This window comes from Astyanax mexicanus, chromosome 2 (genome assembly GCF_023375975.1).
Source record: "Astyanax mexicanus isolate ESR-SI-001 chromosome 2, AstMex3_surface, whole genome shotgun sequence".
NCBI lineage: Eukaryota > Metazoa > Chordata > Actinopteri > Characiformes > Acestrorhamphidae > Astyanax > Astyanax mexicanus.
The window spans coordinates 46,924,228-46,947,691 of record NC_064409.1 but is presented as its reverse complement, the minus strand read 5'-3'; the positions used below and the strand labels follow the sequence as shown (position 1 = coordinate 46,947,691).

Below are 23,464 nucleotides of genomic sequence, written 5' to 3'. Positions count from 1 at the left end.
AAGTATAAGAGATCACACACTGCATTCTTGAGCTTTATTGTGATGTTTTGCTCTTTTGTGGATGTTCTGAGGATCGTGTCAGCTGGAGGTTTCTCCGGGTCTGCAGGATTCATTAGGCGGTGCTGTGGGTGGGGGCAGTGAAGCATCTCCGGAGACTGGTCATCACCCCCCCCCCCCCCCCCCTCTTCTCCTCCTCCTTTTTCCAATCACTTACACGCGTCTGTCTATAGGAGCTCACTCAGGCCTCACCAGCCGGCCATTGTCTCCTCCACTGTCCTCCTCCTCCTCCTTTCCGCCGGAGTGAACTCAGCCCAGGCAGAGATGACCGCTAACCCGGCCCGGGCGAAGAAGGACGAGGGCTTTCTGGGGAAGCTGGGTGGGACGCTGGCTCGGAAGAAGAGGTCAAAAGAAGGTAAAGCGGCGGATTAACGAAGCCTGACAGCAGAGTCGCGAGCAAGCGAGGGTTTACTCCACGCATCCCCCAATACTGACCACTGAGCACGAGGCTGATATTACAGTCCGACAGCCCGAATCAGCTCCTACTGTTTAGAAACCTGTAGTGTAGTGAAGTGTGTGTGTGTGTGTGTGTGTGTGTGTGTGTGTTTTAGAGCCCTGGCTGGTCTTCATCACGGTGAAGCTGCAGCGGTTCCTTTAATATCAGTGAGAACTCTGGAGAATAGGAGGACAGGGTCTGTGTGTGTGTAGTTGTTTTAGTTGTTGTAGTTTTTGTGGTTGGTGTTTGTGGGTGTGTGTGATTTAGCCTGGTTAGCTTTCTGGCTCTGTGGTAAAGTAAAGCAGCTACATCATCACATGTAGCTACACCACTGATCCCAGAACCGCGCGCGTGACAGACACACACACAGACTGACACCGGCGTTGATGAAATGAACAGAAATAGACATGACACTATGTCAGGAATGCGAGACTGTCCAGACAAAAGCTGATCCTCTGTGTGTGTGTGTGTGTGTGTGTGTATGTATGTGTATATATATATATATATATATATATATATATATATATATATATATATATATATATATTATATATACATATTGCACCAGGAGTGGCAGAAAGTTATCCAAAAGCAGTGTGTTAGACTGGTGGAGGAGAACATGCCAAGATGCATGAAAACTGTGTTTAATTCCACCAAATATTGATTTTTGAATGAATATGAACTTGTTTTCTCTGCATTATTTGATTTATTTCAGCCATTTCTCAAATTCTGCAAATAAAAATGCTCTAAATGACAATATTTTAGTTTGGAATTTGGGAGAAATGTTGTCCGTAGTTTATAGAATAAAACTGCAATGTTCCTTTTACTCAAACATATACCTATAAATAGCAAAATCAGAAAAACTGATTCAGAAACTGAAGTGGTCTCTTGTTTTTTCCCAGAGCTGTGTGTATATATATATATATATATATCAAGTGACAGTGAGTTTACAGTGTTGTGGACATTTAATTCCGCACTCTCTTGGTGTGTGTGTTTTTGTTATGTGAACAGCTGCAAAGTGTGTGTGTGTGTGTGTGTGTGTTTTCTTTCTCACTTTGTCGCCCACCCCCCTCAGGCCCTGTATCTAACAGTAGTCTCAGTAAACTCAGGTCCCAGCAGTGCACTGCCTTACCACCTTATATAACTTAAATAGCTATAAAGTATACATAACTACACACTTTCTCATTTAGTGTTTTTATTTATATTTTTTATTTTTTTGAATACATCCACACTAAGTATGGGCCCTAAAATAATATTGCGATATTTCATGGTATTTTCGTGATAACGATATACTTGGTAATATGACAAAACATTGAATAAAAACATATTTAAAGAATATACTACTGCGACAAAATGAAGGTTTAATTTTATTATTATATACAATATGATATGGCACACTACTAACTGAGATTAAATTATATTAATGATATTAAAAACAATTTGGATATGGCACACCCCTAATCCACAGTATTCATCAAGACTGTGAAGAATCAAAGTGTTCTGTTTTATCTTGTAAAACAGAAGTAACTCTTGGTCTTCCTTCCTTCCTGGGGCAGTCCTGATAAGAGCCAGTTTCATCATAATGTTATTCACATTATTCACACATCAATGTCAAATATCAAGGGCGCAAAAATACCAGGTGAAAAAAGTTAAGCAGCGTGTTTTAACGTTTTGCGTGTGTAAATTAACTTCTTGTGAGTACAAATGTGAAACTAGCAAAAAAAGGGAAACGTGCATGCTTAAGAAAATGTTGCTCTCGAGCTTTATTTTTCTCCTCTCGAGTGCTTTTTTTCCTCGCGCTGTGTGAATTACCTGCGGCAACAGTTATTTCACACCCAGGCAAACAGCGCTGGAGAGCGGGTTGTTTGCATGTTAGCATAGCCAGTTATCTAACTCTCCTTTTGTCCTCCTTTCTTCTCCGGCTCCTGAAGGTAGGCGGTCCGTCACAAACCCTGGAGATATCAGCCAATAGCGTTTGCTGAGGGAGGTGACCCCAGCCCCGCCCCCAAACTGTCAAAACCACCCCTTTCAAAACTCGCGTGCAAAAAACTCAGTCGAGCAAAAACTGCCGCAGCAGGTAATTCACACAGCGCGCGAGGAAAAAAAAAGCACCCGAGAGCAGAAACATGAAGCTCAAAAGCAACATTTTCTTCAGCGTGCACACAATTCCCTTTTTTTTGCTCACTAGTTTCACATTTGTGCTCACAAGAAGTTAATTTACACACACAAAATGTTAAAACACGCTGGTTATTTTTTTCCACCTGGTATTTTTGCACCCTTTGACATTGATGGGACACCATAATTATTGTTTTTGCGACTGCACTTGAGGATAATTTAAGTTCTTTAAAGTATTTTTTTCTCTACTTAGTTGAGTAGCCATAATATGGATTAGAACATAACTCAAATAGGGCTATTCTACGGTGGTCGAGAAAGCCCAACGCAGTGCAAATTGAAAAGCGCTGCAAAAGCACAAAACACATCCATCAAAATTACAACACAGGCGCAGCAAATAGAAAAACGCGCTGCAAATAGAACCACAACACAACGGAAGTGAGTCACAACACAACAGAATTTTCCCGGGGGACCTTAAAAGATACTGTACCAGCTAAGCGTCTTCAGTAACGTCTCGGACTTCACTATGTGTACAAAGGACAATAAGTGGCAAACAAGGCGTTTTGTGAAGCAGAACTTTTAATAATATGCACACAACCGTGGTAATCACAGGTAATAAACATAACTTACTTTTCAGAAGCTTGTTTGCCACTTATTGTCCTTTGTATACAGCTGGTACAGCATCTTTTAAGGTCCCCCGGGAAAATTCCGTTGTGTTGTGACTCACTTCCGTTGTGTTGTGGTTCTATTTGCAGCGCGTTTTTCTATTTGCTGCGCCTGTGTTGTAATTTTGATGGATGTGTTTTGTGCTTTTGCAGTGCTTTTCAATTTGCACTGCGCTGGGCTTTCTCGGCCACCGTACTATTCACTGTATACCAACTCTACCTTTTTACAACTCAAGGTCTCAAGGAACAAAAAGGAAAGAAACAAACAAAAAAGGCTGTTAACTAAAAGCCATTCCAGGTGACTGTACCTTATAAAGATTATGAAGATTAACAGGTTTCACACAAGTTGGTCTTGAGCTGAATTTTTTTGTAGAGAACACACACAAAAATGTTGTAATAAAACATTTAAAACAGCAAAAACAATACAAACAACACCAATAATAACTACTACAACAATAAAATACTACTACTAATACTACTACTAGTAATAATAGACGTTTACTTGTAAATATAGACAGATATCATATTGAACAGCAGATGGCGCCAGAGCTCCATGCACATCAAAACAGTAACTTTTTAAAGTTCTCAAATGAGTACTTCAGTTGTTTTAAAGTTTTAGACGGCTTTTCTAGGGACAGGTTCAGGAAAGTATTCACACAGTGGGCTGGGGTTTCCCCAAACACATTATTAAATGGTTGAGTAAAGACAAGACAGTTAGGCACATTTAAGGCTTTAAAACCACTCACAGCCTTACTTAATAGTGTAAATACAAAACACATTCTGTACTGTTCTGTGCTTATATAGTAGTGAGTTTTCTGGACGCAGTCTGTGGCTTTCTGGCACATAATACTTAATTATGGCAGAACTTACGTTTAGTGCATAGAGAATGTGGTGATTAGATATACCAGTGAGCCCAGTTGGATAACACTGTGAGGACTAGATTTTAAATTTTGGGATTCTTGTGATTGTTAGATGGCAAATTCCTGGAGACACTGCCAGATCACTGACACGTGGCTGAGACAAATAAAACATGAGCTTGTTTGCAGAACCTTAAGAACTATATGGCTAAGTCTAAATTGTAGCTTTTAGGATCTCCCATATAACACTGGGGTGTTACACTGAAGGGTGCACCTTCATTATCTTGAATTGAATGTTTAAAACTATTTCAGAGTTTTACAGACTCAATATATATATATAGTGAGTCCAAGAAGTATTTGATCCCTTGCTGATTTTCTTCGTTGGCCCACTAATAAAGACATGATCATTCTATACTTTTAATGGTAGATGTATTCTTACATGGAGAGACAGAATATTAAAAAGAAAATCCAGAAAATAAATCTAAGGAATATATATTAATTGATTTGTATTTCATGGAGTGAAATAAGTATTTGATCCCTTAGTATTCATTAGCAGTTCTGGCTTTTACAGACCAGTTAGACACTCCCAATCAACTTGTTACCTGACCTGAAGCCACCTGTTCTCACTAATCACTTGTGTGAAAAACACCTGTCCACAGAATCAGACAGATCACACAGATTTCAAGTCTCAAACATGGGTAAAACCAAAGAGCTGTCACAGGACGCCTCAAGTATGCCAATGATCATTTGAAAGATGAACCAAGTTATTGGGAGAAGGTTTTGTGGTCAGACGAGACCAAAATTGAACTTTTTGGCCTCAACTCCACCCGCCATGTGTGGAGGAAGAAAAATGCTGCCTATGACCCCAAGAACACTGTGCCCACCGTCAAGCATGGAGGTGGAAGCATAATGTTTTGGGGGTGTTTCTCTGCCAAGGGTACAGGGCTACTTCACCGCATCACTGGGAAGATGGATGGAGCCATGTACCGCACAATCCTGAGGGACAACCTCCTCCCCTCTGCCAGGGATCTGAAAATGGGCCGTGGTTGGGTCTTCCAACATGATAACGACCCTAAACATACAGCAAAGGCAACAAAGGATTGGCTCAAGAAAAATCACATTAAGGTCATGGAGTGGCCCAGCCAGTCGCCAGACCTCAATCCGATCGAAAATCTATGGAGGGAGCTGAAGGTCAGAGTTGCCAAGCGACAGCCCAACAACCTTCATGATTTAGAGAGGATCTGCAAAGAAGAGTGGGCCAAAATTCCCCCTGGTGTGTGTGCTAAACTTGTGGTTAACTACAACAAACGTCTCACCGCTGTGCTTGCAAACAAAGGCTTTGCCACTAAGTATTGAGTGTGTTTGGCAAGAGGGATCAAATACTTATTTTCCTCATTGAAATACAAATTAATTAAAATATATTCTTTAAAATTATATTCTGGATTTTTGTCTTGATATTCTGTCTCTCCATGTTAGAATATATCTACCATTAAACGTGCAGAAGGATAGTGTCTTTATTAGTGGGCAAACAAAGAAAATCAGCAAGGGATCAAATACTTCTTGGACTCACTGTATATATATATATATATATATATATATATATATATATATATATATATATATATATATATATATATATATATATACACATATATATATATATATATATGTATTTGTAAAAAAATGCATAAAGTTTAGTTTCTAAAAATTTAGTTTCTTAAAAAATTGGTGTGCAGAAAAGAGATATTTTCTAATGTAAAAGCTGGCCATCCTGGTCCTCATAGATAAGCATGGAGGAAGTGTTTAAGTGTAAATGTCAATCAATGGCCAGAATAAATATATATGCAAAAACACAAGTCATTGCCTTCCACCTACTTTCAGTCGCTCATTCTGAATAGTTTGTCACAGTATTGTCGTCTAAAGTACCACTGTAAAAAGTAAGTCTACTGCTTTACTTTTTCTCATTGAATAAATATATTTAACTACATTCTTTTTGTTTAGAAACAGATGTTTCAATTACTTTATTGGAGAGATATATAGATTGACCTTTATTGACATTACCCAATATAAGGCAGATGTAGTTATCTTTTTACATTACAGACTTCTTAAAATTCTTTATTCATATTGAAGTAAAGTCTTTGTTCCAGTTAGATGCTTCTTAAACAATTTGTTTATCTGATGAACAGTAGGCTAGTTACATACAGTAATACAGGGCTGTTCATTCTTACGGACAAAGGGCCCTTTTAATGCAAAGAGGAAGCTCGCCTGATCATCTGAATTAAAGACTGAGACCAGTTGATTAAAAATATTGAAAAAAAAAAATCCCCCGAAGTAACAGATATTGGTGGTGGTAGTATGTTGGACTGGGTAATTTACAATCAATATATTCAAAACCATTTCATACCATATTGTAATATTGTATCTGTTATGCAGTGTACCATACTTATCTATTCAGAATAAATATTGTACATGGGTCTTTGTTTGGAAATGGTTTGGTATTTTGTGTGGAAATGGTTTAAAAATGACACTATTTGACTGTTTCATTTCATTGATCACTATTAGTAAGACAAATTGACGACTGATTAAACTGATGAAGTGTAGAGTGTTTTGTTTATAAGATTTGTGAATGAAATGACTGGCCAGTGTCATTTTAGGGTTATCATAGTTTCTACAGAGGATTTTTTTGGAGATTTTTTTGTAGGCTTAATTCAGTTTTTTGTCCGTTTTTTCTATCCTGCATTGACAACAGAATAATGTAAATACAAAACTGTGTAAATTATGTTGTAGAAACATCAGAAATAAAGAAACAGCATGATGACTTTTTTAATCTCAAACAACATAATTCAGTGTAACTTGCGGAGTAACCATACACAGAAAGCTAATTACTATTTAAACATACCATATGATTCATATATGTTTGTTAAAAATAAATACTGATACTTTAATGTTATACTTTCTTGAGGTTTCCATCATATCACATTGCATATTGCCATTTCTCTGAAATACATTGAGATATGAGCTTTTTTTGTCAGATACTAGATTATTCCACAATGTGCTTTTCTAATTACAATATTGTAATATATTACAATAACAATATATTACTTCTAGAACATTCAACTATAGCATGTATCATAAAAAGACCAATTATGTAAACGTATGCATTGCCTTCTTTTGGATCTACATATAGAAACATTGTCTTCCTGTATAACCAAAATAGTTTTTTTCAGACTGTACCCATTCTCCAGCCAATCCTAAACTAATCAGAATTGAAGTGCTCTGACTTTGACTAATTACTTCTGCTGCCTCCTTAGGCGTATAAGCATGTTCATTAGGATATGAAATGGCAAACACTGATCCTGGGTCAGCACTTTGGGACCACTGTTTGTTTGAATTACAGTCACTGTATTGATTTGGACTGGCGGTAAGTAATGTGCTGCTCTCTGTAGGCCTGTGACAGCACAGTCAGATTCAGCCACTTTCTTCTGACTGCAGTCATTGCTCAGCAGCACTCTGCTAATGGACTTGAACATGAAAGCGGTTTCAGATGATTATGCTTGCAGTGCTTTTTAGAGATTTATAGTACTTCATTAAACGCCTGAAGATACATGGAGATGCTAAATGAATAAGTGTGAGGCATAGCTAAATAGAATATGCTCTTAAAAGCAGATTAAGATTTTTGTCCTTTAGGTATAACACTAAAACACTTCATAACTGCATAATGTACAAATTAGGTTTTTGTTAGTTACTGAACAATTTATGTGATAATGAGCAAAATGTTTTCTCTTTAGATAAATAAAAACGTCTTTGCTTTACATGGCCGTAATCATAAAAAGAGCATTTCATTTGATTAATTTATAATGTAATTTTGACACACTGTAAAAAGCAACTTCCACAATATGTTAAAATGTGAAAAACAGCAAAGATTGTGAAATAAGTGTTTGTCTGACTGTGAACTAAACATAAGTTATTAATAATATAATAATATAATAACAGTATAAATAATATAATCCTGGACTTAAAAGGGATTGCTATTGATCTGCCCATTTTTTCCAAGTTTTACCTTTTTTCTAAGCTTACTTAGGATTTTTAAACAAACCCAAAACTCAGATTTATGAATTTGCTTCACAGTTTTATTAATAATTAGCAGCACTAGTCATACCTCTGGCCACTTAAATACCCACTTGTTGTATTATCATGCAGTCCATTTCCATGCACATTTCCAGATCAAAATTACTGATATTAGTGAGAAATAAAACGCTACCTGTGCAGAGATTTTCCTTTGTAAGTGTGCTGCAGCGTTCTTCAGGAGTCTTGCTTATTTTGGTCCGGTGTCTTCCTCTCCCCACCTCTCATCTCCTCTCGTTTCCCCTAGTGAAACAGGAGCTGTAAAGGGTGGAGGGTTGTGACATGGACAAAAATATCATACACTGCACTGGGTCCACTGCCATAGCCTCACATAGCAACCCACCACATGCACACACACACAGACACCTTCATACACGCACCCGTTCTCTCGTCAGTCTTTCTGAAAGGACCTGCTGGATCCAGGACAGTTGTGTGTGATATGGCTGGGCTGCTGTGTGGAACTAAAAGAAAGAAGCAAGGTAGAGTAGTGACAAAAAAGGGATTGGTTGTAATTCTAATTGTAAATATTTCTGTGAATGGATATCTAAATATGTGCTTGTTACAGTCTATACATAGCCAACTGCAGATGGAATGCTTGATGTATTTATGTATTTATTGATCGTGTGATCCATTAGCTGCACTGTGGGGACTGATATTGTACACCGTCTACACAGAATACACAAGTTTACTGTCACTTCTTCTTTTTATTCTGATTATTTTATGCTTAACAAGCTGTAATTGCCAGTAGTTGTCTGTTATGTTTCAAATGAGCTTCTACCCAGTACTCGAAGGTCCAGAAGTATTTATCTATGACAATCTCTTAGGGAGGAAATAGTATAATTAGGACGCCTGATTAGACTGTAATTATGAAGGAAATGCTGATTTGGTGCAAGATGCACACTCCCTCTGTAGACTGTTTACTATAAGGCTGTGATTAGATCTGAAATGTGTGAGAACAACGAAAGAATGTTATGTAGCGAGTCGTTATATGGGCATCAGCTAACACTCACTAGTTAAATCTCTGCAGTTTAATAGAATTAACCTGTTTTAGGTTCTGCTGTATGACCTCTCACCTGATAACCTAAAGGTGCCCTACAGTACTCCGATTAAGCACTAACAGCTGGTCAGGAATCAGGAGCTGGATTCACAAAAAAGTCTTAAGAAATAAATTGTGGTTATGTGCTTTTTTAAACAAAAAGCACAGAGTTAAGTATATAATTATTTATTTTTAAAATCTGCAAGCATATGGTATTTTCAAAATGTTGCCCTTAAATATTTAACCTATTCATTTTATTACTTGGTAACATTTTACAATAAAGGTACATTAATTAACAGTACTCATGACGGAATGTCTCAGCTAAATGTTAATTTACACTAGTAAAGACATTATTAATCATTACAACATTTTATAACTATTGTCTTAATTAATTATTATTTACATCATTCTTAAAGCATTACAGTTTAGTAATTTTATTGATGTCTTAGCAAGTGTTAATTAATAATTAGTTAATATATTAATTTCTTTAGAACAATTAATATACTGTTAATTGTCACCCCATATTGTAAGGCGTTACCCATTAATCACTATATATTATAGGGATTGATGTCTGATTTAACAGGAATTAATGTAAAGACTTTTTTCTTTTTTTTTTTAGTAGATTTTTGTAGGTTTTGTATGTTTTTCTTTATTTTTACATTAACTTAACAAAATAATGTAAATACTGTATCTGTAAATTAAAATGAAAATTTTGTCTTGAAAATCTTGCTTTATGATAAGTTGAAAAATACTAAATAGTGTACACAAAACAACTTAATAATAAGAAATAATGGCATTTTTCACGAACTTGTGTGGTAAATAATTTTTTATGAAAGCTTGAGTGAATTTGGATCTGGATTAGAGCATATAATAGTAGTACTGAATGAAGACACTGGGTTCTGTGTACAGTTGCTGGAGATTCTGTATCTCTGATGTCACTGTCTCATCAGAGAGGGGGTGTGTGTGTGTCTGTGAGTTTGGGGGTAATGAGAGCAGCAGCATTCTCTGATGTGTATCTGATACGTCACTGACTCCACTGCTCCATAAGAGGATCTGGCGGTAGCAGCAGATGAAATAGTTCCTGCTCACTGTGGCAGCCAGTGAGGAAATGAGTAATTGGATTACACCCTGTTGCTGTAGATAGATGTTAGTGACCCTTACAGAGAACGGGAAGAGAGAAATACGGGTTACTGAGGATGTAGCATGTAACTATTGGTTATTCTCAATCAGACACAAAATCGCTGCTCTGATCACGTTCACCATGTTCAGGCTGATAACTGGTGCTCTCTTCCTTTACTGCCAACTGTAGCTTTTTAGCCTCTGGGTCTCTATTACCCACCTAGCTGCTGAATAATGTGTAGAATATGAAGCTAAAACTCTGTCTCTGTTTCAATTTACCTCAAAAGCAAAACCAAATGTGCAGCAAAAAAGACTGAAGAAAGATTAAGAGCTTTTATACCTTTCTCACTTTGGAAATATCATTTATAATATGACTTCTTAAGTTTGCCTTACCAACATTAGCTTAGCTAGCATGCTATGTCACCATGCTACCTGCTCACTGTGGGGGTTTCTTCAGCGAACTCTTACTCTATTACAAAAAAAATCAATAGACATGGACATTCTCTTGTTTAGCAATAAAAAAGCTGAACAATGCCATCTTTCTGAATGCTAACACAGTTTAGTAAACTCTAGTTGTGTGGGTTTTGTGGGTTCAGCCACAATTTACACAGTTTCCTTAAGCTGCAACTGATAACACACGATTATAACACAATGGTATTAAAATATTAAAGCTGGAGTATTTATTCTATATAGTTTCTTGTTAGGAGAGGACAGAAATATGAAAAGTTAGGACTGACCCCCGAATCCCAATTCTAATCTTTTAATTACATATAGCTACTTTTTGAGTTCATTTTATACTTTGCCAACTGATTTGTTCGGTGATTCTGGACAGAATCTGGAACCAATCTTAACCATAAATAACTGAATAAGATGATAAATAAATAAATGAATGCATTATTATTACTGTTATTATTTTAAATATATAATTCTGTTTACCAAAAACATAGTGTAAATGCTGTAAACAATTTAGGAAACCTACTACTACTACTACAGCAATTACTACAACTAATATAACTAAGAATAATTATAAAACTAATACATTACTGTGGTAAAACTAATCCAGCAATCCTGTTAGTAATTTTACTCAGATATGGGCAGAAAATTCATCCCAGCATGCTAGGTAAAGTGACCAGCCCATTTTAAAACACAGCAGCTTGTGTGTTCTGTCCAATAGTGACCCAGTGACTGAAAAATGTCCAAATTAGGGTGTGAAAGAAACTGACACAAAAGCTTTTAAAAAAGTGGATCTGAGAAATGTTTAATAAATACAGAAGTAGTATAAGAGATCTGCATTTTACATGAGCTCAAACTCAGTGAGGTCTGCATGTTTTGATTTTATTTTATTTCTTTCTAACTGGAAAATCATGGCAATTAAAATGTCATACAGTTAGCAGTGCATGTGGTGAGAATGAGAAAAGTAGAATAATGACAAATAAACCCACAGAATTAACTTAATTACAGAACAGCGGTTCTCAAATTGTCTTAATTGAAGGCCCCCTTTTGTGGGTTGTAAGTACCACTGTGGATCCACCAACGCCTCACTCTACTCGGGACAAAAAACAAAACCTGCAGGCTTTGCAAGAGAAGAGACACAAACTGTAATGTTTTTCAGTGCACATCATTGCGACCCCCCCAGTTTAAAAAAAATGTTATTTGAACATATAACATAATCTAAGGTATAGTTCTCTCAGATTTCATGTCTCAGCCTAAATATGAAAACATTTGTGAGTATCATTTTACGACTCAAATTATTTATCACCCTAATTTGACTTCATATAATATAAATTTTAGACTGAACAGTAAACTAAACACTCAGTAAATCACACTTCACGTGTTTTAGTATATTTTATTTAGTTTGCTTTTTTCTTTTCAACATAATACACAATAGTAGAAAACATGTTGTCTTTGCTGTTTGTGTCTTGTCTTTAGTGAGTGACCTTCATGAAGAGGGTAAGAATGCCATCAACGCTCCGCTCCTCCCGTCTGGTGTTGACCTGCTCCCAGAGGACATGCTGCTAGGTAACACACTCCTCCTTCCCATCCCTCATTTACTGCCTTACTCTCTCTGTAGCAGAACCACATTCACTTATGCTATGTCCACAGGTTAGTGAATTCCCTGTAGAAACCTGGTTCCTATCACTCTGCTTTAGTGTGACACATTTCACATTGGATTAAAATGCATAACTTGAACTCGAAGAATCCATGCTACTGTAGTACGACTGCACATGCAGATTCATCAATTAATTTCCTTATGCCGATTTTACTCTGAAGTGCAACTTGTTGTCCTGTAATCATGAATCTTTTAGTGGTTGTGGTTTGTTGGTCTACACAACTGATCAATAACACAATCATGAATTACATGAGATCTTACAGGAGGAACCCATGAAGATCCTATCTGCTCTCTGAAATCATGTCCAAAAGGGATGTCAATAAGAATCAAGATATACATATATTGTCTGTGGACCGATTTGTAACTGGAGCTTGAGAGGCATTGGTGAGGACTTAACGATCACTCAGTTAAAGTTTTTTAGCCTTTACACATAGCAACTGATTCAGCGCAGAGCAAATGGAGATTTGCATTCAAACTGAGGCTTTTGTCTGCAATCACTCAATGGAAAATCAGTGGGAATCTAGTTACATTCTATTCCCACCCTAAATTACATTGCAAATTTTATAATCCAAAATTTTTTATAATCAAAAATCCAGTCCTTGAGTCTGTTATTCTTAAATGTTTAAACCAAAACAAAATAAAAGTATCAATCCTCAGTACATAGTCAACAAAAACATAACATGTATTTTTAACAGTTGGCATGCAATTTGACTGTACAGTGAGGAGCAGGTTTCTAAAGCAGAAAAGAAAACAGGTCACACTGCTTGTTTTAAGGACATTTTTGGTGGGCAGCAGCTGGATGACAGCGAGCAAGAACTACACCCACTGTTCCTCAGAATTACCTCTGAGTCACAATGCTATAATCCTTAAAACTGACTCATTAGCAAATTATTATTATTTTGGAGGGGGAGGGGTTGGATGTTATATTTTTGTGATGGAGCATGTGCTGTGAGAGTTTATAAAAGAACATTTGTGTGGTGTTGCTGTTTTTACAGAAGAGAACGCAGAGAGGAGCATGTTGGATCCCACATCTAGAGAGGATCCCAAATTTAAGGACCTGCAGAAGGTATGTTTGTTATTACCATCAGATGTTTATCATTTCATTTGGACTTTTGAATGTCTATAAAAGACTCGGCTAAATGAAATTTGGTAAAACCATATAAGCCAAACTAGCATTTTTCATAAATCAGGTACAGTTTAAGTTTTGCTTTACTGAAAAGATTACTGAGGCCACTAGAAGCCATATTATGACAAAGCTGCTTATTAAACACTTTAATCCTGTTCCTAGGTTCTAATTGACTGGATCAATAATGAGCTGGAAGAGGACAGGATTATTGTTAAAGATCTAGAAGAGGATCTCTATGATGGGCAGGTGCTACAGAAACTGTATGGTAAGAGAATATATAAAGCATTTTTTAGTAGGAGAAAATATTAAATGATCAGGCCATTCAAATAAAATAAGAATCATAAAGTTATTAGGGAATAAGGTAATATTAATCCTTTAAACCTTGATGAATGAATACATGAATAAATTCTTTAAAATAATATGTGCAACCCCAAGTCCAAAAAAGTTAAAGTAAAAAAAAGAACATGCTTTGTAAAATATTAATAATTGTGTAATTTTACATTTAGTATTACACAAGTTTAATAATAAGAATCCTACTGTTCCGTGACAGAGAAGTTGTCAGGCCGTAAGCTAAATGTAGCAGAGGTCACCCAGTCTGAGATTGGTCAGAAGCAGAAGCTGCAGACTGTTCTGGAAGCAGTGAACGAGCAGCTCAGGCCTCAGGGCTGGACAATCGAGTGGGGAGTTGACTGTGAGTAAGAATGCCACCTCTACCACATTTAGTCAGATCACTGCAGGAATAACTGACTCATCCTGGCCTCTCACCCTTCAGCAATCCACTCCAAAAACCTAGTGGCCATCGTGTTTCTGCTGGTGGCTCTGGCCATGCACTTCATGGCCCCCATCAGGATACCTGAGCATGTCTCTGTGCAGGTGGTGGTGGTAAAGGTATGTATATGTGTGTCTAAGGCAGATAGTAGCCTCATTCAACAGTACAGATTTTTCTATCTTTGATGTTCTTCATTTTCTTTAGAAAAGAGAGGGAATTTTACAGACGTCACATGTGACCAAAGAGCTCACCACCACTACAGAGTAAGTTTAGAGTTTGATTGTATGTAACACCATCTAGTGGTCAGTACAGACTTTAATTTTAAATTTGTACTTCCCTGCTTTTTCTTTTGCAGGATGATGCTGGGAAGATTTGGTGAGTAGATAGTTTTGTAATAAAAATACAGGACTGCTTCTGTTACGGGACAGACCGAACTCACTGCGGAAATAAGTGTTTTTCCAAAGTTTCACAGCCACCTGACACACACTCAGTACTGTATTGTAACATTTAATGCATCAATAATATGCAGTGCATTTATAAAGCATGTATATTGTTGTACCTACAGAGAGAGATGCCTTTGACACCTTACTGGACCATGCACCAGACAAGCTTAATGTAGTCAAGACGGTAAAAAAATAATTGTTTAAATAAAAAATATCTTAGACTAATATTGAATATATTCAATATGGAATTAAAAATGCATTTCTTGAATAATAAGTTGAGGATTTGTTTTATTTCTCTTTTAGTCTCTGATCACCTTTGTAAATAAACACCTGAACAAGCTGAATCTGGAAGTGACTGAGCTGGAGTCACAGGTGAGGCACTCCTCAGAAACATATTCATTTATTTATTTATGGTTTTTATTATTATAGTAGTATATTCTAATATACCTCTGACGTTTCAAGGCTGACATTTGCTGTAATTGTGTGTTTGTGTTTTTTAGTTTGCAGATGGTGTGTATTTGGTGCTGCTAATGGGTCTGTTGGAGGACTATTTTGTGCCACTGTATAACTTTTACCTCACGCCAGAGAGCTTTGAACAGAAGGTGAGTGTCTAGACATATATCCATATATTTATGTCCACATGTATCCTTTCTATAAAACAGAGATATGATCTTAACATGTCCACATTTGTATTGTGGAGTATGAAAATACATTTTTCTGTCTTTTAGGTACATAATGTGGCATTTGCATTTGAATTGATGCAAGATGGAGGACTGAAGAAACCCAAAGCTCGACCGGAAGGTACAGAAAAGTTGGAATATTTGGAGAAATTCTAGCTGTCAAAAGCATAGCTGTCCTGTAAATGGTTTTGCTTATTATTTTTTTTGTACAGTCAGTGAAACGGTGATGTTAAATTGAAGATATAACATATGCTTAGTGGAGCTTGAGGGTTATATAGGCTATAATAGTAGCATATATATTGCAGTGTCTGCTTTGTTCACTAGATGGCGACATTGATCTTATTTTACAAATAATACATCACGTTCACTTTTTCTGTTTTTTGTTTGAGAGTATAGTATATATGATTCTTAAGTAGGTGAAAACCCAGTGTCATTTTAAATATGAAGCATTCTGGATTTAATTATACAAATATCATTTTATTCATAGAAATATATACATTACACTTGTTAACTCTGGATATATTTAAAAAATATATTTTAAATTCCAATGGAAAATTTAGTCTATGTCAAATGGTATTAGTAAGCCTGCCATGATAACTGTTATTTTGAAGCTATATGTATTGTTTCAGAAATAATTGTGATAAACAATATTATTGTCATTAAGACTAAATTGTCATTAAGACACTGATATAATGATAACATAATAATAATAATAATAATAATAATAATAATAATAATAATAATAATAATAATAATAATAATGCAGTTACTTCCTTTTAAAGAGTAATATAGTTTAAAAAATAAGAATATTCATACATTTGATCCAGTGGTTAAATCTAACTGTTTTATTACAGTTTTTAACTGACATAAAATTCACAAAATGCACATTATTGGTGGTAAATAAACATATTTGCCAATATTAAGGTACATCAAAATGTATTGAGGACATGGCCAAATATTTCTGTATAGTACTGTAAGTAAATAATGTAATTAGGGTCTAGATTTTAAGGGTAGTATGTACCGTATTTTTCGGACTATAAGGCGCACTTAAAAACTTTTAATTTTCACAAAAATTGACAGTGCGTCTTATAATACGGTGCGCCTTTTGTATGGATTTTACTCGTCAGGTTGTAAGGAGCAGTAAACACACACTCCGTGCAGCGTTATAGAGAGTTTCAGTGCTATACAGAGTCCAGAGCCGTGCAGCTCCGAGGCTGGAGCAGCAATAGCATTAGCTAGATGCTAACCGCTAAGCTAGCTAGCTTATTCACTGAGATCAGTATTATCTAAATTTTACTCGTCAGGTTGTAAGGAGCAGTAAACACACACTCCGTGCAGCGTTATACAGAGTTTCAGTGCTATACAGAGTCCAGAGCCGTGCAGCTCCGAGGCTGGAGCAGCAAATAGCATTAGCTAGCTTATTCACTGTTCAGAGATCAGTATTATCTAAATTTTACCCGTCAGGTGTAAGGAGCAGTAAACACACACTCCGTGCAGAGCAGCAATAGCATTAGCTAGATGCTAACCGCTTAGCTAGCTAGCTTTTTCACTGTTCAGAGATCAGTATTTTCTAAATTTAGCACTTTTAATACTGCTGGAGCAGTATTATTAGAGTTAGATGCTAATCGCTAAGCGTTCACCGTTCAGAGGTGAGTTATCGGCCTGTAAATCTGTGCTGCTTTGCCTGGCTAGCATTAGCTAGATGCTAAGCGCTAACTCTCTCAGAGGTGAGTTTTATCAGCCTGTAATCTGCTTGTTTACAGTGTTAAAACAAGCTACGGGGGACGAATCGCTAGCTAATATCTCACAGTCTTACCAGAACACGCAGGATTACTCAGTGTAACGCTGTCGTTTAAGTTTGGGTTAACTTTACTAGTTTAGGTGACTAGCTAGCGTGCTAGCGGATAGCTATGCTAACGCTGGTGCAGCAAGCCTTAGTGGACATCTGGAAATCTAAGCTTACTGTAAATAAACTGAAGCACGTTACTCACCCAAATAAACAGTTTTCAGGAGAGGAATCTGTGTAGATTAATATCCAGCACTCGTTTGACTTTGAAAGAGCTAACGTTAGATTTGTATACTGAGACGCTCCACCGGCAAGCGACCACCCCTGGTGGGGGAAGGGAAACATGGCGCCACCCCTGTTCACTTTGATATAGGCACCCTTTCTAGTGTCACTTAACGCGCCTTATAATGCGATGCGCCCTATGTATGGAAAAATAGCAGAAAATAGGCGTTCTTTGATAGTGCGTCTTATAATACGGTGCGCCTTATAGTCCGAAAAATACGGTACATTTCAAATATTACAATTTTCTTCTAATTCTTCTGGTTTTGGTGTTTGTTGTAGATGTTGTGAATTTGAACTTGAAGTCGACTCTGAGGGTCCTGTATAACCTCTTCACCAACTACAAAAGTTCGGAGTGATGAAGAGAAGACAGGATAGGAAGTCTTGCCATGAACCCTTGAACCAGTGCCTCACTGATGCCATGCACACACACTTACACATGCGCACACACACACACACAGACACTGACACACACATACACATCTGCAAGTACACACACACACTCATGCATTTACTCAGTCACATGCTGCCTGTATTTAAGAAGTGAGTGCTTTATGTTGTATGTCTTTTTATGTGTTAAGACTCAACTGCTGTATCCTTTATGGACGCCACTGTGCAGAAGCTCCTAAAGGAGATTTAAATGCTGTACTGTACATAATTTATTTGAACAAGGCACTGCTGTGTACTATGCTACTAACTCCTTTAGTATGAATGTTTTATGGCCTGTACGCTCTGTGTATAATGTGAGAGATGTTATATCTTTATTACCACAATAATAACCATGAATGTTTTTATAGCCTATGTTTTTTGTACTGTCTTTACTTACATTGTAATTATTTCATTCAACTGGTCAGCCTCACTAGCTTCATAAGAGAATTTAAAAAAGCAGTCTTTTGTAAAAGTAAAAAGAATAACAATAACTTAAAATATTACAGTGATCATGCTTTTATCTGTGTTAGCAGTTACACATTTAACATTAAGTTTTTGACCTCGCATCTAATATGTTGTTTATAACTTTTGTCCAATGGACAATTTTGGACAATTTTTTTAGTTTTTCTAAGTAGACTGGCTATCGTGTTTCAGACTTACTAAAGCTTAATTTGTAAATAACCAGAACAATATGAAAACAGGGCATTGCTGCAGTAATCTAACTCTGATGTAATTATTGTATGAACCAACCTTTTTCATATGAGGAATGTGTGTTTCTTACTTTAACAAAAATTGAACATGAAGAAATGATTTTCTTCTGTTTTCTTTTGTCTGTATAGTGTACATATTTATATAGTGTACGACTGGTAACAACCAATTATAGTGCTAAAGTTTTCACAGTCGGCCCTGTTGCAGAGAAGTTATTAAGATTGAGCTTTAGGGCAGATCATCTAGCAGCTTTAAGCATCCTTTGGGCTAAGTAGAAAGTCTGATTTGTCAGGGTTCATCTTATTCCATTTTATTAATCTAGTTCCGATGATAAATATATAACTGTGCATGAGTTTCTACATAACAATGGAATCAGATGCCATGTTTGCGTATCACATAGCATATATAACATGAATTGGAGACATCCCAGTACAGAACCTGCTGTATGCTGTATTTTACTTGGGACACTATGGGACCCAGTCTCGGACTACACATAATCTGAATGAAGACTTGGCTAAATCACTGTCTGGTAAACTGACCCTATATGTACCATATGTGTTAGTATCAGTTTTACATTTCCAAACTAATATAAATCTGATCATTCTCTTTTTTTAGTTTTTTTTTTTTTAATGAGCAACTTAAGAAAACCAAATCGGACATTTTCCTTTAAGGTCATTAAAAGAGCAAATACAGCCTTGTTTTGTATTCTATCCACACACACATTTTATATTCCACGCAGAGACACATTAATAATTCACTTCAGTGTGTGGGGTCGGATGGGAGTAACATCATTAGAGAATTTGCTCACATCCTTTACGTTTACTGCCTCATCTCATTCAGACCGTATTTGTCAGGAATATAGATAGATAATTGATTAATCCAGTTTTATGTCTCAGATGCATTTTTACAGATGATAGCTCTTCATCATGCTGAGATTGCTGTCTATGATAAAACCGTTTAACTGTATGATGTATGTATGAGTGAGCTTCATAAGTAAATTACTGTAAATGTGCCGCCCAGCTTTAGGGCTTTAGGTTAGGTCAATATTGTGCTGTGGTATTATGTGGTTGGAAGCCTAGCTGCCTCTGAGTTTGCTTGGCTGACTCTGTAATATAAAATCAATAATGAACTTTAATGATGGAACAAGTAAGTAGTACAACAGGGTAGAAAAACACTACAAGGACAGAGTAACAAGCAAGGCCACAGATGGGCTACGTTACGACAGAATCCAGAAGACGATAGCACAAAAAAGCCCTCATAAACCAGTAGTAAACAAACAATACAAACAGTATTGAAGGGCAAATAAAAAAAGACAGTGTAAACATGGAGACAAAAAGATCATTTATAAACATACAGGAAATGCTTGTTACACAATTACAGATCTGTTGACAATACTTCGCAAAGTTGTTTTTGTTCAAAGACTAATGAGTATAAAACAGATGAATATAGTAGTCAATAGTCAGGTGAATGGAAACGCTGCATTCCAATGTGTGCAGTCGAGGTTTGACGGGTCCTGAGCAGCACTGTCCTGTAAAAAATCTTTCTTAGTATCCCGTCGGTCACACATTTGGAACAGTGTAACAAGGCTTAGTAGTGATGTCAAGTGAATGTTACAATGATTACACTGAGGCACAAGAGTGTGCTTTTTTATTTCTTTACAGAAATATTACATAAATTATTTTTACATTTTTACGTTTTAACCCAAAAGAACACAAAAGATTACTTTGCATCACAGACCCTTTAAAAGCTGTGTAAAATTTCTTACAAAACTTGTGTGAATGTGTATTTGTTAATTTCACCTTATTTAAAGAATGAAGGTGTACTGAATAAGTGCTGGAGATAAAATTAACGCTAGCTCCATTGAAAATGCTAGCTCCTTTTGCTTCTACAGCTCTGTTTTAACCATTTAACAATTTAAATGCTTTAATAATTAAAGAATGTTTTACATTCCATATAACTATATAGTTCTGACATGATTACTAGAACAATTTAAAAATACATGTTATAAAATTGTTTTACCATTTGTGTTTCATCAGGATTTTAAACTTAAAATATTAAGTTTTTCTGCAATGTTTTGCTCTTATTTTTTTATTTACATTTTGGATGTGGGCAGTAAATTTGTGGGCAACTGTGGGCTGCAAAGGATACATCAGATGCGTCCTTCAAAATCACATGAAGGATCCTTAAGTTTGCAACAGCCTTCAATTACATATTACTAGGATTTAACCGATGCTTTGGAACATCAATAACCTCTGAGTGTTTGGTGTGGAGCGTATGACAGTAAGGTGCATTATGGGAGTTGGAGTTCCTGGAATCAAAGGAGACGGAGATGAGGCCCAAGTGTGTGACAGGTGATCTTGTGATGCCACAAACATGAAAATGTTTACATATAATTGATAAATGATTTGTAATGTAGTTTTTTTAGAGATGATAACTGTTCATCAAGCTGTCTATGATAAAACGTGTATGATAAAACTCTAGAAGCATGTACGGCACCGCTGTGACTGAGCTTTATAACTGTAATAACTGTAAACATGCAGACCAGCTTTAGGGCTTTAACTGAGGTCAGTATTGTGCTGCAGGAGTGTGTGTGTGTGTGTGTGTGTGTGTGTGTGTGTGTGTGTGTGTAAGCCTGGCTCCCTCTTGGTTAAGGTGAAGACTGCAGCTCTAAACTCATGTTTATTTGAGGGCTTAATCGTGCCTTGTCTATTTGCTGAGTTACCATGGTAACCTCCCTGCCCAAATTACTGCTGCTTCCTCGTCTCGGGGACTCTGACTCTCCTCTCCTGACTTACTGCGAGCAGGAGAAGCAGTACTGTATTCTCTCATCAGTCTGAGACAATGAACAGTTAACAGCGAGCAATCGGAATAGTAATGTTATCTAAATATTTTGAGCGTTTCTACATTTGGAAAGAGAGAAAAGAAAAAAAAACTTCCCCAGAAACACACAGAGGATCTGACTCCTGAAACTGAGTGACGTAAATATAATAAAAGTGGGTTGCCAAGGAGCCAGAGACTATGCGAGCACTGCCATTTAAAGAAATCAGCCTCTTGGGCTGCAAGTAATGAAGACTGTGAGCGCAGTACCACGCTTTCTACGGTCAGAGCTGTCACTCACTGGAAAATGATTTATACCAGATTTATTCAACAGAGCTGCTTTTGATTAAAATAAGGTATAGCAAAGTAGCAGTTTGTGGATAAAAGCAATATTCTCAACCAATCCAAACCCCATTAACACTTCAAGTCAATCTCTTCGCTCTGTTCTGTTTTACACAGCATGTAAGGATCATGGATTCCCAGTAAAAAAGTCGATATCCTGAAAAACTTCCCTTTTCACACTTTATAAAAACACTACATTACTTTACTACATAAGGCTCATAATGTAATATAGAAACATCTGCAGGATATCATCTGCATCTTTATAAGTGGAGTTATGCTATAATTCAATTTTAAGCCCTTCTACTGCACTTAAATACTTAAATAACCCTTTCCTCTCACTTCACTTTTGTGTCAAAGAACTTCTCCTCCTCCACCTCTCAACTTCCCTCATATTTCACCTTTATCACTCCATACTAACAAAACAGAAGCTGGTGTCAGGTATCCTGGACAGGTCAGATGTTTGTTAATATAAAAACAATAATAATGAACTTTAACGTTGGATCTGGTAAGTAGTATAACAGAGTAGAACAAACACAACAAGGACTAGTACAAAACAAGGTTAAAGGGTCAATAACCAACCAGCAGAGACTCAACAGGACAGAACTGAAGGCTAAAGACAAAAAGAGAGAGTAAACCAAGAAATAAACAACACAAAATAAAAGTTGGCAATACTTCGCAATGAGGAAGTCAACCAAGGGTTTTAAAGACTATTGAGCAGGTAATAATCAGTGTAGAGCAAGCATCCTGGAATTAGAGGAGAAAGAAGTAAGGCTTAAAAATGGGACAGTTGCAAAATATGGAGCTTAAAAGTTTTGGATCCTTCTGAATTTTTTTATATTTCTGCATAAATTTGTTCAAAACTTCAGATCACATTTTCTTTAGGAGATCAGCATGAACCAAATAAAGTCTGTAATTTATTTATTGAGGAACATGAAGTTTGTAAATAGCAAACGTATGTAAACCTTTAGGATTCGCAGATTATTTGAAGATGAAATTGGAGTAAGGTGTTTTTTAAACATTGTGATGGTAATCAGGTGGGTGCTCTGTTTTAGGGATCTATCAAAGTCTGATTTTTTTCCAACATATGTTGGTTGAAGTGAATCATGGCATGAACAAAGGTAATTTCTAAAGACCTCAGAAGAAGAGCTGTTGATGCTCATCAGGTTGCATTTCAACATTTCATTCTTTACCCTGTAAAGTATCATGGTAGTATCATGGGTTGGGTCTGCTTTGCTGCATTGGGACAGGTTAGGTTGCCATTATGATGGAACCAATACATTTGAATTATACTAGCAAATTCTGAAGCAAAATCTGTCCATGGAACATCTGTCCATGAGTTGAAGCTCATAATAATGTGGATCATGCAGCAGGACAATGACCCTAAAATCAGAGGTAGTTCTACCATAGTTCTAAATGCTTAAAACAGAATAAAGTTAATGTCTTTACCTCAAGCCTTTTGAAATGTTGTGGGTACAGACCTGATGTAAGCAGCTCATGGAATGAAACCTACAAACATATCAGCTGTTTTATACAGAGGAAACAAATCAACATTTACTGAAAACGCCACA

General features: G+C 36.5%; 1 protein-coding gene across 2 annotated transcripts; it reads left to right on the top strand.

Annotated features, from left to right (window-relative positions):
* The first annotated feature begins 196 nt into the window (after positions 1 to 196).
* Positions 197 to 18,401, top strand: parvb (parvin, beta). Of its 2 annotated transcripts, none has more exons than XM_049474384.1 (13): positions 197 to 412; positions 12,337 to 12,426; positions 13,513 to 13,583; positions 13,806 to 13,908; positions 14,194 to 14,334; positions 14,416 to 14,531; positions 14,617 to 14,675; positions 14,768 to 14,787; positions 14,978 to 15,039; positions 15,159 to 15,227; positions 15,356 to 15,457; positions 15,584 to 15,656; positions 17,883 to 18,401. In XM_049474384.1, exons 1-13 carry the CDS (start codon positions 322 to 324, stop codon positions 17,957 to 17,959), a joined length of 1,074 nt encoding a protein of 357 aa, XP_049330341.1. In that variant the 5' UTR covers positions 197 to 321; the 3' UTR covers positions 17,960 to 18,401. The 2 variants fall into 2 exon arrangements, with proteins under 2 accessions (XP_049330341.1, XP_022541122.2); XM_022685401.2 differs by lacking the exon at positions 197 to 412 and adding an exon at positions 8,577 to 8,731.
* Positions 18,402 to 23,464: the final 5,063 nt, after the last annotated feature.